Here is an 18,921-nt window from a genome sequence, read left to right on the forward strand (position 1 = left end):
GGGTGAAGTCAGGCTTCAGCCCAGCTGCTCCGGACTGCTAAGAACCTGCCCAGACCCCCTGGACTGAAGGAAGTTACTGAAGGGAAGTTACGCATAGCTGTGCCTATTGTTAGGTCACATTAAGAAAGGAATGAGGAATGTGACCAGCTTTCCTCCCCACCAGGGAGAAGCCTCTGGGGACGGGTCAGTAAACACTGGGCATACAGGTTGCCCTCTTGTAAATCCAGCTTCAGCCCTATCCTGTCTGCCACAGGCAGGCTGGCGGGGCTGCTTGGGCTTTGCAAGCCCTGGAGAGTCATTTGGGATCTCTTTTCTCAGAAACCTTACATCTGTGGCCAGCACTTGACAACTGATCAAAGTGATCTTAAACGTAGGGGCAGGAACATAATTACTGGGAGGCTTTTTCACGCCACCCACACACCCAACCATTGTGGGGAGCCACGACGTCACCAATCGGCATGTTAGACCCTCAGTTTGGGGAATGTTTTTTAAAAAAGAGGGCCAGATGCGGTGGCTCACACCTGTAATCCCAGCACTTTGGGAGGCCGAGACGAGCAGATCACAACAGGAGTTCGAGACCAGCCTGGCCAACATAGTGAAACCCCATCTCTACTAAAAATACAAAAAAATTAGACGGGCATAGTGGCAGGCAACTGTAATCCCAGTTACTTGGGAGGCTGAGGCAAGTAGAATCACTTGAACCTGGGAGGTGGAGCTTGCAGTGAGCCGAGATCACGCCACTGAACTCCAGCCCAGGCAACAGTGCGAGACTCCCTCTCAAAAAAAAAAAAAAAAGGACTACTGACCAGGTGCAGTGGCTCATGCCTGTAATCCCTGCACTGTGGGAGGACCGCCCTGAGGCCAGGAGTTCAAGACCAGCCTGGCCAACACAGCGAGACCCTGTCTCTCTATATATATAAAAAATTTAATTAGCTGGGCATGGTGACGTGAACCTGTAGTCCCAGCTACTTGGGAGGCTGAGGCGGGAGGATCTTAAGAGCCCAGGAGGTCTGCAGCAAGCTGTGCTTGTGCCACTGCACTCCAGCCTGGGCAACAGAGACCCTAACTCAAAAAATAAATAAAATTTAAAATGAAGAGTATCTCCTGGTACCACCAGGTGGGAGAAGAGGTTAGAATTATGCTCGATCAGCTTCATTCAAAGTACCATAACAAGCAGTTCTGCTGGTGAAGATAGTCTGGCCCGCGGCTCACTGGCTGTGTATATGGGGTACCCACATCCAGTGCCTGGCAGAGGAGACGACCACCTTCCTAAACCATGCTTATCCCTCCCCTTTCTCAGTCATGAAGCAGCATAAACAGCACCCATGCACCTTTTCATCTCGCTCTACATGCTGAGAACCCATATTTGAAGCTTTATGAAAAATTCTGGTTCCTATTAAAAAGAAAGCCTCATTTCTTAGTTTTTAAACAAATTCTCAGGTCGTCTGCTGACTCAAGGCTGCTCACCTGCAGGAGCACCCGGCACTGACAATTCAGGTGACCGCACACAGGCACACCAGCTCCGTGCTCAGACGCTTCCCATCTGGCCAATGACATAAACAGAATGAGAAGCAAAGCATGTCTCTTGTTCTGCATTATTTATTTATTTCTTAAGTTAGAGTACACATTGAGTCTGGCCAGAATATAGGAGCACATAGCTGTGCCTATCGTTAGGTCACATTAAGAAAATAACTTCATATTGCCCTTTCAACTGCAGTAACACCATCCTGGAAGAAAAACGTACCCTCGAGTCAAAGCTGTCTATATATGAGAGGGTTTTAGAGGAAGTTTCCCCAAAAGACTCTGTTCTGTAAGTGACCCCTTGATGCAAGGAGTGTTTCCCAGCCCTAGCAACAGGAAGCGCAGCCACAGGCATGGGGATTTTAAAATCACGCTTCAGAGACAGACATCTTGGTGTTTCATGTGACACCAAACTGACCGTCCCTTTGGATGACGAGGACCAGCCACAGTTGGCACTGAGAATCCCCCCAACTCAGGGCAGTATAGAGATTTTGTCTCTGGTTTCATGGCTTAGTGGCAAGCAACACCCTGAGGTTCCCAGCACCAAGTGTTCAAATCCTAGCTAAAATCCTCTCTCCATGCTCAGTAAGTCCATGTGGCACACTTTATAACGGTCTAGGCATCCAGGGGAAAGCGACAGGCAACGCGCTAGCATCTGCAATGACGCGAGGTAGTTGAGAAACCAGGTGACCGATGGGGCACTCTGCAGCCCCACCCACCATCAGTTCCCATCCCGATGTCTGCCGCAACTCAAGAACTGCAAGGAGAGTGTCACGCAACAGGCAGACACCACAGAGGAGCCAGTACACATGATGGGACATGCAAGTGACAAGTTTCCCAAATACCTTTCTGCATAATAAAATAATCTTAATAAAAACATAATTTAAAGAAAGTGTCCAAAGCCGAGTGTAAAGTCAGAGCTGTAAACTCTACCCAAGTCTGAAGGGTCTCCTGAAGAATCATCCTGTTTAAAAGAAAAAAAAAAAAAAAGTGGGAATTATATGATGTACATTAAAGTAGAAAAGTTAGAATTTCTAGTCAGCTGCCATGGGAAACGAAGCCTGTTTTTCATGGCAGAGCAGTAGAAGGCGCCTAATAGGAATAATTAGACACTACATTTATAATTCCTACAGAATCACATTTTCAAGACCTCACACATCGACTTCTACAACCACCCAATGCAAGCATTCTTTCTCCACAGCACCTCATCACAGTGTCACTACTGGGCAATTCTCTACTTGCGAGGCAGTCAGAATTCCATGTAATGGACCAAATATCTGCCTCCTTTACTGGTAACAATTCTTGTTATACCAGCTCCTTAGACTGTGAAACAGCCTATAGCAAACCCCCTGGTCAGAGGGTTCATGAGTCCGTCTGTGTTCAATGCTTACCTAGCACACAGGCTCTCCTCCTGTCACTAACTTCTCATGCTACCCACCACCTGTTTAGGCTATCCCAGGACAGGGGTCAACCAACCAAGGCAGGAGGGAAACAGCTGTGATCAGCAGATCAGACCGGCACGGACCCAGCACCAGAGACCCACTGGTGATGAACACAGTGTGTGCAGGATTCAGGGAGGTCCCCCTGCCCAGGCCTTAGGGCAGGAGCGGTGGGGCCACACCCATACCCCTGGTTCTCCTTCCAGACCCCAGATTCCCAACTGACACTTCCTCATTTGATACCTCACCAGCAGAACGCGTACTTCTGCCAACACGGTCCACACAGTTATCCTAGAGGACATTTACGTTTCGTGGCAGTGCCCACAGTTACTGCACTTTATGAACCTACAAGTCTTGTCACTTAATAGGCAAACATTTGACGTCTGTTTGGCAATTGTTCCAACTTTGAAGGAATTCCAGAAGCAGCAGCAATCAACAAAAAACTGTTCTCTAAGCAGTGTCAGTTTTAAAGTACTTCCTGATGAAAACCTGAGGCTCTGCAGAAATGACAAGTGCCACACTGTCATATCTGTCTCTTCCTTCAAGATCTCCAAATTTTTAGCTACGTCAAACAATAGGGCCTAAGAATTCAGACCCTCCCCACCCCCGGCCCCAGAACTGGTCAGACTGGCACCAGAATGTAGTAATCAGTATTGAGACAACTGCCCAGTGACCGTGCTCCCCAAGCTGTCATCCCCAGGGCAGGACTGGGAGGTGCACGGCAATGTGAAGGAAGGACTGCCCATTTGATACCCGCACTGACCTCACTCCTTTCTTTCTTTTCTCTCTCAACCTATGGATTATATTCAAGACCTCACCACTATCATTCCTGACAGATAAAAATTTTCAGCCCTAAACTTCCACGATATTCTTGCAATCACAATGTGCCATCACCATTTTTTTAAAAAAACTAAAACTTTAAAATAGCACTTACACTACAAGATCAGTCATGATTTATTGATGGAAACTTCAGTTCGGTGATTTCAGAGTCAGGGGAGCTGCTTCCACTTCTGTCACTGTAGGTGTCCCTGTAGAATTCAGATGCATCATCTCCCACCAAAAACTCACTTTACGTCCCTGTTTTTACAGCCACAGTTCCTACAGGGACACTTGTCTGCACATGGCAGGAATTAGAAAGACTGTTTGCTACATATTTAGTATGAAACTACAGAAGGATTTCCTTCTTCTAGCTACAAAAGATATACATTCAGTCACACACCCTACCACCAACTCTGAGTACTGGTTCTGGATAAAGGTGGCAATGGGACATAAACCTCCCCGGGTTGTGGCTTACTTCCCGGGAAAAACTAGTTCCCCTTAACATGGACCAGAGGGTCCTACGCCAAGTGTGATCTGGTCAGTACCACCAGAGCTCAGATGCTGCAGAAAGGGGACCTGGCCAACACGCCAGGGAAGCACCGTGAGAAAGCTCCGGAAAAGGAGAAGAAACTTTCACCCCAGGCGCCTGTGGCTTTTTTTTTATGACTGACTGTGACATTTTGCTGTAATGAATCAGCGACCACCTAAAGGACTAGAGAAGACGAATGGATTACTGAAGCAAAGAGTGCACCTACCTGGGTGAGAGCCTGCAGCCTTTCTGGAGGTAATGCGAGAGCCGCCCCACAGAGGCCAGGAGGAGGCCAAAGTATGGTGGGGAGGGCTTGATAGGTCTGGACAGGAACTCAGGGTGGTACTGAACACCAACAAAAAAGGGATGATCTGAAACAGACTCAAAAGAAACAGCTTCATTGTGAAGGTTATGCACAAAGTGCAAAAGAACAAAATCTGCTTAAATGTTTCCTGTTTCCATAGGCCCTAAAATAATCTGAAAATGACTTTCTCATTTCAATCTAGGTAAAGGTAACCTCAAAGCATGAGTGATCTGACACCCTTTCTCCAGCACTGCTTGTGCTGTCCCCTCCTGGCTGAAGGCCTCCTGTCCAGAGTCCCATCCCAGACCCTGGCTCCCAGGACTTCTGTAGACTGAGGTCTTGCGGTTCAGGAGAGGGCTAAAGCAGCTTTAGTACCAACTCCAAGCACTTTGGAGAAGGAGAAACTGCGGCCAGAAGTTAAATGGTTCCCTGAGTAAGGCCATGTACCAGAAAGAACTTTCCAGGGTCCAGACCCCATGTTTATCAAGACCCCTTCCCTCATGAGACAGTGCTGCTTCCTAATTCTGTTAGGTTAGGAGCAACAAGATAACATTTTTGTATTTTCCCATATGCCAAGATTACTAAGTTTTCCATTAAATAAAACTGCCCGAATAATCACCTTCTAACTCCACAATTTCCATTCTCTCTCCTTCGACATCTTGGCCAACAAACTTCAAGCCTTGTTCTTCCAAACACTTTTTCCAGACTGGATTCACCTGTTGAGGCATGAACAATAATTCTGCTGGTCTCTCAGCTCACGGTCTTTCCAGAGTACCAGGAGCAAGCTGGAATCCTCACCTCAAATCGGTGCCGGTGCCTCTCTTCCAGGTAGTCTGCGTCTCCATAGAGTTTCCCTGGCAAAACAAACGGGCTGCATGTAGAGAACTTTATCTCACAGGATGATGCATTCACAAAGACATCCTCCTTCCCACTTTACTTTTCAGCATCTACACAGCCAAGTCTTTTGAGGGCTATTTCTATGAATCTGCTACGGTCACCTGCTCTTAACAGCACAGTTTACACTAATTCTTGGGCTTCTGACTCTTTCTGACAACACTAAAGAAAGCCATAACAGAAACAAGACTCTCACCACCACCTTCAAGCACGTGAGTGCAAAGCATGGGCACTCTGCTGCTAGAAAACTGCCTTGGAAAGCAAATCAGGATGCATGAAACGGCATTATTAGAACAGAATCTACTTAGGCTGAATCATATGAAATTGCCATTTTTGTGTGACAAAAATTGCCAAACATCAGCAATTTATATGGCTGGTCTTAACAGGAAAGTAACCAATTAAGGATGAATGTAACCTCACTGCCTCACTGTGTTGAGGCGCCCATGCCTAGGAGTCTGACTGCACTGCCAGTGGCGTTTCTAAGACCCACACTGCTTCTATGGCTATTACAGTGCATCCTAAAAGGGTATGAATAAGAGAGGAAAGAAAGAACTTCAAAAGCAAGAACGAAACAAAAAAAAGCCAGCCTGCTCCTCGAAGCCACGGCACCACCCTAAGACAAGTCCTGGGCGCGCAGAGCCAAAGGCTGGGCCAGCGCGAGGCAGCTCTTACTCATGACTGAGTTCTTGGTCTGGAACAGGGTTCTCCTCTTGCCCAGCCTCATGGTTCCGCCCATCTGCCCTGGGTTGTGTTCTGGCATGTCTACGACCTGGAGATGTTCAGAAAACAGACACCAACTACAGAACTCTGCTTCCGCTAGAGAGAAACCTCCCTGGCTGAGTGGGTGGCAAAGGCTTGTGAGTAGGCTCTAATTCTCCAGGCTTTCCTTATGAGACGTTTTGTCACAGGAGAAAATGCCTCCCAGTTGGCATTTGTAACCTCGGTTGGGTGGAGGCTCTGTCCTTCAGCCTGTCCTCCTGATCTGCAGACAGGACCACAGCAGCCCCTCCTCGGGCTAGTCCCGCCCCAGCACTGTGGACGTAAACATCACATCCTCAGAAAGACTGATACAGTAGCACAGACACAGACTGGATGTGTCATAACATGTCTGTCATCATCCCAGCTAGCCCGATGACTGCTCAAAGGCAAGTGATGCGGAGTTAGCACCCTGCAGCTTAGCAAGCATCTGAGGACCGGGTGGGCCATACACTGATGGCCCAGTCCACCTCTCAGCCCAGCGTTCCCAGGCACCTTCTGACCTCCAGGCTCTCTGTGCCCTGCTCTTCCCGACCCCAAAGCCCCATGCTGCAAAATATCTGCTGGTCCACTCCTGAGGCCTTAGTATCTGCAAAGTTCAATTTCAGGTCAACAAACACACAGTGATGCTATCTAAGTGCCGTGAGATCAAGAACCTTGTCCATCTCATTTAGCACAGTGTCCATTTAGCACAGTGTCCTCGGTGACAAGGGCAGTCCCAGCACATAGTACGCATCCACATTTGCTGAATGCTGAAAAACGTAAATAAGTGCCCTTTCCTTTACATCCCTGTCACCCTGGTCTGAGAATTCAAAGGTGAATAAAGGCATCATCCCTCCTCCATGTGCGTAACAGTACAGCGGGCTGAGAATGCCATAGGCCTTCGGCGTGAAATCCAACGCAAGGTACGCCAGCCCGGAAGAGCTTTGGATACGGTTAAGCCAACCAGTGCTCCATCCCAGCAGTTCTCCCAGGACTGTGGCTGGGGATCCCATGAATTAATATGTAATAGACAGATGAAAGCAGTGAGAGCAGCAGTTAGCACACAGTAAGCACACATGCAGGCTCTCATATTAGTATCTACACCGTGTTCTAGGAGTTGAGGGGAGGAGGGATGGAGAATAATTTTAATCAGGAATCTCCTCCAGTTTCCTGGGCTGGTATCTGTCTTAAAAACTTGCTGTGGTCAATTGGAAAGATTAGGGGGGAATTACGTAATGAAAACGAAAACTTTTTCCTATCTCAGGGTTCTTTGGGATGGACTCAAGCGGTCTCACATCCTGTCTCTAATCATCAATCACGTTCATAAACGCCCCCTCCACACCCTTCTAAGCCCTGTGGAGGTTCAAACACTTGACTCACCACGGGATGACTGGTCGTAGGGTCAAACTCTGTAGAATTGGCATCTGAAATACCAAAATACTTATGAAAACAGTTACAAACAAAAGTGATTAATAGTTTCATTGCTAAGCTCTAAACACAACTTCCCTCCTCAGTTTAAGATCATTGATTATAATAAATACTGAAGATAGCATCCCCCTGACCTCATCCCCATACGAGATCTCACTGTTGTCCAGGCTGGAGGGCAGTGGTGCCATCAGAGCTCACTGCAGCCTTGAACTCCCAGGTTCATGCAATCCGCCGGCCTCAGCCTCCCAAGAAGGTCAAACTACAGGGGCACACTACCACATCCAGCTAATGTTTTTTCGTGTTTTAGAGAGACAAAGGCTATATTGCCCAGGCTAGTCTCAAACAGCTGGGCTGAAGCAATCCTCCTGTGTTGGCCTCCCAAAATACTGGGATTACAGGTGCAAGCCACCAGACCGGCAATAAATAGCATTTTTAATACATAAAATGCTCAGCCCACACACAGTTGATTTTTTTTCCATTAAGTATAACTCTTTCTGGAAAGTCAATCAGTACAAAATGGGGAAATTAAAACTAATGGCATAACCTAGTAATTTTTAATTAGATACTGCATCTTTATGTCATTTTTTTGTTTTTTGTTTTTTTTTTTTTTTGAGACAGAATTTCACACTTGTTGCCCAGGCTGGAGTGCAATGGTGTGATCTCAGCTTACTGAAACCTCTGCCTCCCGGGTTCAAGCAATTCTCTTGTCTCGGCGTCCCGAGTAGCTGGGATTACAGGCATGCGCCACCATGCTCAGTTAATTTTGTATTTTTAATAGAGACGGGGTTTCTCCGTGTTGGTCAGGCTGGTCTCGAACTCCCAACCTCAGGTGATCTGCCTGCCTCGGCCTCCCAAAGTGCTGGGATTACAGGCATGAACCACCGCACCCAGCCTGTGACAGTTCTTATATTGTTTGCTTGTGTTTTAAGACAGAGTCTCGTTATGTCACCCAGGATGGAGTACAGTGGCACAATCTTGGCTCACTGCAACCTACACCTCCGGAATTCAAGTGATTCTCATGTCTTGGCCTCCCAAGTAGCTGGGACTACAGGCGCACACCACCACACCTGGTTTATTTTTGTATTTTTAGTAGAGATGGGGTTTCTCCATGTTGGCCAGGCTGGTCTCGAACTCCTGGCCTCAAGTGATCAACTCATCTCAGCCTCCCAAAGTGCTGGGATTACAGGCCTGAGCCACTATGCCTGGCCAAGTTTTTATATTGTCTTAATGTTTCAGACTCTGTCTCTCCAAGATGAACAAGTACTATTTCTTCTAATACTTCTTTCATCTTTAGCAGCTAATACAATGCCCAACTCAACTGTTTCACTCAATAGCTCAGTCAGAAATGACTTGATTTCAACTCAACCTTTCTGTTCTTCATTGAACTTACCATCTAACCAAAGCAAAACCACTAAAGACCAAAAGGCAAAGGACCAAGTTCCTTTTACTATGTGAATGCTGGGCACTGTTCTCCTGGCCAGGGTCCAGTCTCAACTGAAGTGTAAGCTCATCACCAAGGCACTTACCCATTTGGGAACCTAAGTGAGAGGCAGAGGTCTTCGGCTGTGAAGGATCCAGGGAGCCCAGAAAGGCAGCTCTGGGGTGGCGGGTGGTAAGACAGTGCCTCCTAGGACTCAGAAGCCAGCACTCAAGGGCATGCCATCTACCAAACTGGGCCACACCCCCAGGTCACTGTGAAGCAGCCTCTCAGGGAAAGGGTGAATGAAACCCAGCCCTAAACCATATGCTGGCCACCAGAGTCACTTGTACTTTATAAAGTCAAACTGCTTTTACATTCCTTCAGGTTACTTTGTTTATTTTCCACAGAATTTACAAGGTCTTTCTGAAAATCTAGTATTTGTCGGGTGGGTTACAGAGAATAAATGGGCTGTGATGGACTAGTCCATGGGTGGCCCCAATGCAGCATGCTCAGTCTTCACACTCATGTGTGTTCCCCTGCCCCCTGAGTCGGGGCTTGGCCACATGACTTGTTTTGGCCAACGTGGTATCAGCAGGCCTGGTAAGTGCCTGCACAGTAGGCCTGTCATTTTGGAAGCCAGCTGCCCGCCCTGTGTGAGGAAGCTTGGGCTGGATTAATGAATGATGAGCCACTAGGTGGAGAGAGCATCCTGACATCCCTGCTGGGCTGAGCTCACAGCTGAAAGGAAGGCAGGAGTGTACGATCTCAGATACTACACCACGTGCAGCCAAAACCCATGCACTGAGCCAAACCATAGAATACTGAGTTGAGAAGTCACTGCTGTTGGGAGCCACTGAGTTTTAGGGAGGTCTGTCACGTAGTAATACACATCTAGGCGAAGAGCTGATATTATCTGAGCATTTCCCTATTTTCCAGGCACTGCTAGAGACTATTTACATACATTATCTCCCTTAATCATGTGATGTGCGTACCATCATTACTCCCATTTTACAGAAAAAACAGAGACCCATAAAGGCTAAGTAATTTGCTTAAAATCATCCATAAGTGGTAAGGTTGGAATCTGAGCCCAGGTTCAATAGCTCCAGAGCCCAAGTTCTCATAATAACTGCCCAAGCCTCACTTAGGACGACGACTTCTCACCAGGCACCAGCTTCAGGATGGCGGCCACTGTGATCAAAGTGACAGAATCTCAAGAATATGAACACAGGGGCAGAAGGCAAAGTAGGGAGTCTGGCTGTGCTCCCTCCTTCCTGCGTGGAGGAACCATGCTGTTCCTCAAGAGGCAAAGCAGCTCCCTTACAGCACACCATGAGGTGCTGGGAACCCAGGCCTGCCCTTCTCCAAAGTTCCTCATCACCCAGGCAGCAACAGGCCTCATATCCTCCAGAAATACACAAGTGGGAATTGAATGAGTGTCTTGATGCACACTTACCTCGCCATCCCAGCACGTTTCTTGAGAATTCAACTACTGCCAACTGCATTCCTAAGCACACACCTTCCAGTCGGGGGGAAAACAAACAAAGCTCCATTGAAAAGGCAGCTCCTACTTTTCCCAGCAGTCTCTGCAATGGCCTTTGTGTCCTTTATTTGGAGAAGTATAATCGCAAACTCATAACTTCCTGCTATGAACAAGTACCCTCTGCTGTTACACTTTACTTGTATTAGATTTCAAAAACTGCATGTAAAGTAGATAAAAATTCTAGATTTGCAAAGTCATCTGATTTTAGAAGTAAGTGATATTCTATTCAGTACTTTTTTTTCCCAGACAGGGTCTTGCTGTTGCCCAGTCTGGAGTGCAGTGGAGCAATCTTGGCTCACTACAGCCTCGAATTTCTGAGATCCAGCAATCCTCCTGCCTCAGCCTCCACAAGGGTTGGGTTTACAGGTGTGAACCACCGTGCCTAGCCTCAGTACTTTAAAATTCAAGTTTTCTTACCCTCTCTAAGTTTTTATTTACAGTTGTTCAAGTTGAAAATTACTAAAATGTACAGCACCAGGAGGCATCCAAAATCATTTTGTCCAATTACAGTCAGCTGTTGTGCCAAGTGAGCGGATGTAAAACTCAACATCACGTGTGCTGCAAACAGCTGGGTTCATTAAATGGACAGGAATTCACAATTCATTCTCTCAAAATTCCACAACATCTACATGTAAGCTCATAAGCATAAATAAGCTTTCCATTTTAAAAGACTGAATTTGTCTCCAAAGAGAAACATGAAGGCTTCTGCTGGGGCTCCTATCCACAAAGACAGCACGTTTCAGTAACCCCCCACTTTGTTCATCGGCCCCCATGTGGCACCGTTCCCCACTCTTTCCTACTCTAAGTGAAGACTGCACTGCAGAGCTCCTTACCCAAAAAAGGCTTTTTCTGATTTCGAGCCCAGGCAATTGCTTGGATTTTTCCTTCGGTTCCTCGAACACCAAATCCTCCTGGAACCAGCACTCCACTGCACAAAAGAACAAACCACAAAGGCAACTCCCCTTTTCTACCAGCCCAGCTTGCAATAACCACCTAAGGGGCCATTACCAAGACACTGAAGCCATGAATTAACCCCATACATTGTGCTATTAGGACAATGAATTGTATGTAAATACTATGAACTTAGAAACTGCATACAAAACTATGGACTTTTCTTGTAACATAAGAACATGCTTATTGCAAGGGAAAAAGATAGTACACATAACTGCAATACTGCCCCTGCACTATCTTTGGTACTCAGTTGTCCACAATTATTTTTTCTTGAGACAGGGTCTCACACTGTTACCCAGGCTGGAGTGCAGTGGTGTGATCACAGCTCACTGCAGCTTCAATCTCCCAAGGAGCTGGGACCACAGGCATGTGCCAACACACCCAGCTGGTTTTGTTGTTTTTGTTGTAGAAACAGGGTCTCCCTATGTTGCCTGGGCTGGTCTTAAACTCTTGGGCTCGAGCAATCCTCCTGCCTCGGCCTCCCAAAGTTTTGGGATTACAGGCATAAGCCACTGCACCCAGCCCATAATTTTAAATACATATATTAATATAAACAATTTATTTTACCTCTTGGCTTAAAATGCTCCCCTAAGAAGGGGGCCTTTCTTCATCAGCTCTGTGTGCCGTACTGACCGAGACGCTCAGAAGAAGGTGTACACCTCCGTAATATTCAACTGTTCTGGTGAACCAGAAACTCTTGCTAATGTTTTTACTATTATAAATAACAGCTGCCAAAACAATTTATGAGATTCTACTGATGAGTACTCATCAAATGTTCTGGATGAAAAATCGTTAAATAAGCCTCATCAATAGATGCATATGGCAAACAGTATCAAAATCAAAACAGCTTTTCAGATCCAATGATATTGACACACTGCATTTTTAAAGGATTAAATCAGACAGCAGGTAGTCTTTCCAATAATTAAAAAATATTTTAACAAGTCAATTACCTACTATTAGCACATGAAAACAGAGGACTCTGTCATTAAAACAAACGAAAAGAACCCCGGAAACCCAGGGCAGTGAACTCTACTCACTGAGCACTACAGAGCTTCTGCCAAGCTTCGTGGTAGCGCACGGGGTCTTCCTGCGAGGTGATGGGCTCCAAGTCCATAGAATCTATGTACTGGACAGCGTTCAGACAGGGGAGAAAAGCAGGCTCGTGACTCAAAGCTGTGCTTTCTTAATTTTTAAATAATACTATCATTTTATCAAAGTTCTGTCTTCCTTAATTCTGGCTTTAAAGTGATCACCTTGATACATTTAATAACTTGAAATTTTTTTAAATATGAGATTTTAAAATACAACAGTTTCCTTCAAAATCATTAAATTCCCAAATCTCTCTCTCTCTGCACTCTACTCTGTTCAGGATCTGGCCTCTGCAGCAGACTCTAGAGGGCTTTCTGTTCAATGACACTCTCCTCAGCCTATCTTCTGCCCAGCTTTTGTGGGTTTTTTCTTTTTCTTTCTACCATATTGAAGCATAATTCACATACAATAAAATACAAGCATTTTAAGTGCATACTTTGAAGAGTTTTGTCAAACATACACATGAAGGTGTGACCACCACCGCAACCAAGACATAGAATGAGCCAGGTGTGGTGGCTCACACCTATAATCCCAGCACTTTGGAAGGCCGAGGTGGGTGGATCACTTGAGGTCAGGAGTTTGAGACTAGCCTGGCAAACATGGTGAAACCCCATCTCTACTAAAAATAAAAATAAAAAAAATAGCTGGGTGTGGTGGCGCACACCTGTAGTCCCAGCTACCCAGGAGGCTGAGGCAGGAGAATTGCTTGAACCCGGAAGGCGGAGGTTGCAGTGAACTGGGATCATGCCACTGCACTCCAGCCTGGGTGACAGAGCGAGACTCCATCTCAAACAAAAACAAAACAAAATGTAAGTTACCATCTTCCCAGAATGTCTCCCCTCTACCACCTACCCCAAACAACCTCAGATCTAATTTCTATCATCACAGATTCATTTTGCCTCTTACAGAACCTCATATAAATGGAGCCAAATAGTATATAACCTTCTGTATCTGGCTTCTTTTGCTTAGTGTTTTTGAAGTACATCCATGTTGCTGTGTTTATCAGTAGCTTGTTCCTTTTCTTTTTTAACATTTTTTTTTTTTTTTTTTTTGCAGAGATGGAAGTCTCGCTATGGTGACCAGGCTGCTCTCAAACTACAGGCCTTAGGCGATCCTCCCACAGCAGAGCCTCCCAAAGTGTTGGGATTATGGGCTTGAGCCACTGTGTTCAGCCTGGTTTGTTCCTTTTCATTGCTGAGTCGTTTTCTACTATATAAATAAACCATTACAAATTTATCCATTGGCAGGCTATATTTAGGTTGTTTTGAGATTTCAGCTATTACGAATAATTTGTCCATTTGAATAAAAATCTTTTTTTGTGGACATATTTTCAAGTCTCTCAAGTGAGTATCTGGGAATGGACTTATTGGATCACATGTCTACCTTGATAGACTGTTTTCTAGTGTGGTGGTGCCATTTTACACTCCCAGCAGCAAGGTAAGAGCTCCACAGCCTCTCTAACACTCAGCCGCTCTAGTGGGTATGCGTCACGATCTCATCGTGACTTCATGTACATGGATTTCCCTGACAACTAGAGGTGCTGAGCACCTTTTCGTGTATATCACCTACACCTTTTTTTGGAAGTGTCTGTTCAAATCTTGTGCCCACTTTTTAAATTAGGGTGTTCACTATTTTTTTACACTCTCCTACCTAAACCCTGCAGTTAGTTCCCTGAACCTCAGGGTAAGACCCAGATTTGGCCCAGTTCATGGAACTGTGGGCAGGCCCTCACACCAGCCTATCTCCAGACAGCCTCCAATTCACAATTTCCATCCACAGTGTTTCCAACGGCTCCACATCTCCAAGCCCTTGGACGTGCTCTATCTATTCTAATAGGAATGCCCCTTCCAAGCCTTCTCCATCCTACCCAACCCGACCTGGTGTCCCTCCATGAGGAAGTCTGCCTTCCTCATGTGTCTGCCACGGCAGGTTCAGCCTCTCCTATGTGCTCCTTCCTACCTAAGAGACTCAATATTCCTTAAAGGCAGAGACTGTTGCCTTTTCATCCATCTCTCATCCTCTGCCACCTAACAAACACATGGCAGCCACAGACTAACTCCAAGTGAATAAAATAAATGAATGATGGAAAGAACTAGCAAGAAAGAAGTCAGGCCTGTATAATGGGATTTAAATTCTTAAAACATGTACAACAGGTCATTCTGCAGGAACCTGTCCAGCAGCACAAAGCAAACTAAATTCTCACGCTGAGAAACACCTGGGAAGTAGAAAGCAAACCCTAATGTGGGGACAGCTACATGGGGCCCGGTTTACAACCTCAGCACTGAGCCCCAACTTTACCTCTGACCTTCATCTCCTCCTGAAAAGCTCCAGCTGATGGGCTGGGAAGAAAAGGAATAAAGAGGACAGGCAGAAGGGAGGGTTTTCAAAGACAGCTGACATAGCACTTACCATATGCCAGGCATAAATCTCAGCACTTTGTATTCATGAACTTCTTACAACAACCCTAGGAGGAAGGCACCATCACCATCCCTTTTTAAAGACGTGGAAACTGAGGCACAAAGAGGGTTAAGTAAGTTGTCTAGGTCTCACTGCTTGTAGATGACAGAGCTAGAATCTAGTCCTGGTCACCTGGCTCAGGCATCCATGCTTTTTTTTTTTTTTTTTTTTGAGATGGAATCTCACTCTGTCACCCAGTCTGGAGTGCAGTGGTGCAATCTCGGCTCACTGCAACCTCCACCTCCCGGATTCAAGCAATTCTCCTGCTTCAGTCCCCTGAGTAGCTAGGAATACAGGCACACGCCACCACGCCTGGCTGTTTTATATTTTGAGTAGAGACGGGGTTTCACTGTGTTAGCCAGAACAGTCTCAATCTCCTCACCTCGTGATCTGCCCACCTCGGCCTCCCAAAGTGCTGGGATTACAGGCATGAGCCAACGCGCCCAGCCACAGAATCCATGCTCTTAACCATGACACTCTACTGCCACCCATAGATAAGTAGGGCCATGCCCCACCATTCCACCAGCTCAGCTGCTGCCCGCCATGACACAGACCAGAACACAGTAACTACCATTTACTGAGTGCCCGCCCTGCATCCCAGAGAAACCTCACAGCTCTATGAGGTCAATACTGTCATTCCCACTCTGCAATAAGTGAGGAGCACAGGTTAGGAAAGGCAGCCCACATGCCAACAAAGTCTTCGAGAGCCTCCAGCTGTCAACTGTGCAGCATGCCTGTGGTCCACCAGCGGCCCCCATTTCCACAGGGCATTTTATTTGGTTACCTGATAGTCAGAGCCAAGAACTCAAGTCTCTCTCACCCTCTCCTCTAGCCATCTCTCCCCTTCATTAATTCCTGAAAATGCTCTACTGTCTTCTCGAAGCCAGGAAGCAACCACAAATCTTTTTAATCCCTAAAAAGTAATTCCGAGCTCCAAAAACAGAAAGCAGATATGAGGCGGCACCTAGGAGACTACAGACTGCTTCCTGCTCATCTGTCGGCTGTACCTGTGCCACCCTCCTTACCTTGATTTCCAATTTGTGGTTGATGGCCAGTGCAGAATGCTCCAGAGCCTTAATGACAGAAGCATAGGAGTCTGAGAACTTCGTGTATTTGCCCACAAGGGCAATAGAGCAGGTCTCCAGCAAACGATCATATCTATCAAACAAACGTCAAGAAATACCCAGTTACTCAGAAGGTACACGCTATCATGAGACCAAAATAGCTATTTTAAGAGAAAAAAAAACACGTCTGGCCAGGAGTGAGCTCACGCCCATAATCCTATAATCCCAGCACTTTGAAAGGCTGAGGCGAGGGGATATTGAGCCCAGGAGTTGGAGGTTACAGTGAGCTGACTGTACCACTGCACTAGAGCCTGGACAACAGTGAGACCCTGCCTCAAAAACCCCCATAAAAACACATCTGGGAAGAATATAACGGGAATGGCTATTATCTGAGTTCTGTGTAGAGACCAGTAAAGAGGAAGTAATTTTCAGATCAACATGGCAGGCTTTGTAAAGAAAGATTTTTTTTTTTTTTTTTTTTTTTTTTTGGGAAACTTAGACAGTTTCAGTACCTCACACAAATTTGCCTACAAAAACTTTTTTTCATACCAAAGGCCAAAAAAATTAACAGACATAAACAGACAATTCAAAAGAATTAATGGGATGAAAGCAAGTGTCAAACAAATTATGGGACATTCACAAAATAGAAAAGTCCCCACTCATTAAAAGTTTTCATTGTAGAATATAATAATAGAACAAAATGCTTATAATGTTTTATGAAAAAAGATGATAAAACTGTGCGATTCTGGTAGCTACATGTAAGCAGACAAAGACTGAAGGGAAAATGTTGAAATGAAAAACGATTCTCACAGAGCAATGGAATGAGTACGCCCTCTCCAAATGCTTCTAGGCCGTCATATTGATCTTGCAACTAAGATAAGGCCTGCCCATTGCTCTAAGACACGAAGTGAAGATCTCTGAAGGGATGTGACAGAACCACCGAGCCTTAAAAGAATGTAGTGGAGTAGGCAGCAACACATCCCCTTCCTGATGTGATCCCTTTCTGGTGTGGGGTGAGACACACATTCCCTAACACAGCTCAGATCTCTGGGGTGGTACCCAGGAGTGCTCCAGCCACTGTCAGCCATTCATGTGGGCTTCGGGTATGCACATTCACCCGCTGCCACCGGGATGCCTGTTTGCACTGATCTTGGTAAGGGACAAGCGTGTTAAGACATAACCCGAACTCAGTGCCTGCAGGCCCAGCACCTGGCCTGGCCCTATCAGGATCTCCTCATCTGTGCCACAGCAACATGATAGTTAAGATTCTTTCTGAACATGTCTTACTACAAAGGCCCTTCTAATGTGTGGATGGCAGAAATGCAAAAGGGCTAGGGCTAGAGTCAGCTTCACCAGCCCTACAAAAAAGTAAAGGAGGCTAGAGCTCCCAGCTCCTCATTGCAGGCAAACCTGTCAGCCATCTCTTTCCATTTCATCAGCATTTTTCTTGGCTGCCTCTCAATAGGAAGGTCAAGTCTTCGAAGAAAATAATCTACAACCCCTTGCTCCTCTAACAACAAGGGGACTCGGTAGATGGATGAGACATCGTGGACGCAGATCACCTGTTTAGAAAAAAGCAAGTTATTAAATAAAAGCAAAAACTTACCAGGCTTATAGCCTCCTACTAGCTATGTGACCTTGTAAAAATATTATGTATTTGAAAAGAGAAAAAAGGACAATTTTCTAGATAAAGATAAATTACTAAAACAGACTCAAGAATAGAACAGAAAATTAGTGGCCAATCTATTATGAACATGGATGCAAAAGTCCTTTAAAAAAAATTCATGGCTGGGCAAGATGGCTTATGTTTGTAATCCTAGTACTTTGGGAGGCCACGGCAGGAGGACTGCTTGAGCTCAGGAGTTCGAGACCAGACTGGGCAATGTGATAAAACTGTCTCTACAAAAAATACAAAATTTAGCCAGGCATGGTGGCATGTGCCTGTAGTCTCAGCTACCTGGGGGGTAGCTGAGATGGGAGAATCGCTTGAGCCTGGGAGTTTGAAGTTGCAGTGAGTTGAGATTGTGCTACTGCACTCCAGCCTGAAAAAAACACCCAAAAATTAGCTGGGTGTGGTGGCATGTGCCCATGGCCCCAGATACTCGGGAGGCTGAGGTGGGAGGATCACTTCAGCCTGGGAGTTGGAGGTTGCAGTGAGCCAAGATCGCATCACTATACTCCAGCCTGGGCAACAGAGCCAGAACCTGTCTAAAAAAAAAAAAATTCATGATCCAAACCACAAATGTAGTTTAAAAAAATCATGTCCACGAACCCATGAATAGTTTAACTAGGAACAGTGGTTCTCAAACTCAGCTGCATACTGGAATCATTCAGAGCTTATAAAAGGTCAAAAGCCCATGCTGCCCCGTAGACCACTTGAATTAGGATCTCTCGGGGTAGGAGGCAGGCAACAGTACTTTTAAAGCTCCCGAAGCGATTCCAGTGTGCAGTCAAGTTTGGGAACTACTGCATTAGGAAATTTAACAGTGGAATTCACCACATAAATAGAAAATTGATTAAGGAAGAAAAAATTCCCTCAGTAGATGCAGACTTGATAAAAATTCAAAACCAAATTCATAATAAAAATGATTGGTAAATTAAGATTAGGGAAAATTCGGCAATATAAAAAACCCACAGTAAACATCACATGGTTTAATATTAATGCTTACTATTTAGAGTCCAGAACAAGGCCAGAATGGTCACTTTCAATACTTCTATTCAATGATGT

At 45.8% G+C, this 18,921-nt stretch overlaps 1 protein-coding gene across 3 annotated transcripts in view; it reads right to left on the bottom strand.

Annotated features, from left to right (window-relative positions):
* Positions 1-1,585: 1,585 nt before the first annotated feature.
* Positions 1,586-18,921, bottom strand: part of CTPS1 (CTP synthase 1) — a 32,687-nt gene continuing 15,351 nt past the window's right edge. For all 3 annotated transcript variants that reach the window (XM_015136681.3, XM_015136688.3, XM_028835304.2), the window contains exons 8-19: positions 17,604-17,755; positions 16,155-16,287; positions 12,621-12,709; positions 11,466-11,560; positions 10,546-10,608; positions 7,625-7,668; positions 6,179-6,275; positions 5,411-5,466; positions 5,232-5,328; positions 4,535-4,679; positions 3,895-3,988; positions 1,586-2,485 (exon numbers count right to left, since the gene is read on the bottom strand). In XM_015136681.3, the coding sequence (XP_014992167.1) occupies positions 3,904-3,988; positions 4,535-4,679; positions 5,232-5,328; positions 5,411-5,466; positions 6,179-6,275; positions 7,625-7,668; positions 10,546-10,608; positions 11,466-11,560; positions 12,621-12,709; positions 16,155-16,287; positions 17,604-17,755 (1,056 nt within the window). In that variant the 3' untranslated portion in view covers positions 1,586-2,485; positions 3,895-3,903. The remainder of the gene's footprint in view (positions 2,486-3,894; positions 3,989-4,534; positions 4,680-5,231; positions 5,329-5,410; positions 5,467-6,178; positions 6,276-7,624; positions 7,669-10,545; positions 10,609-11,465; positions 11,561-12,620; positions 12,710-16,154; positions 16,288-17,603; positions 17,756-18,921) is intronic.

This window comes from Macaca mulatta, chromosome 1 (assembly GCF_049350105.2).
Source record: "Macaca mulatta isolate MMU2019108-1 chromosome 1, T2T-MMU8v2.0, whole genome shotgun sequence".
Classification (NCBI taxonomy): domain Eukaryota; kingdom Metazoa; phylum Chordata; class Mammalia; order Primates; family Cercopithecidae; genus Macaca; species Macaca mulatta.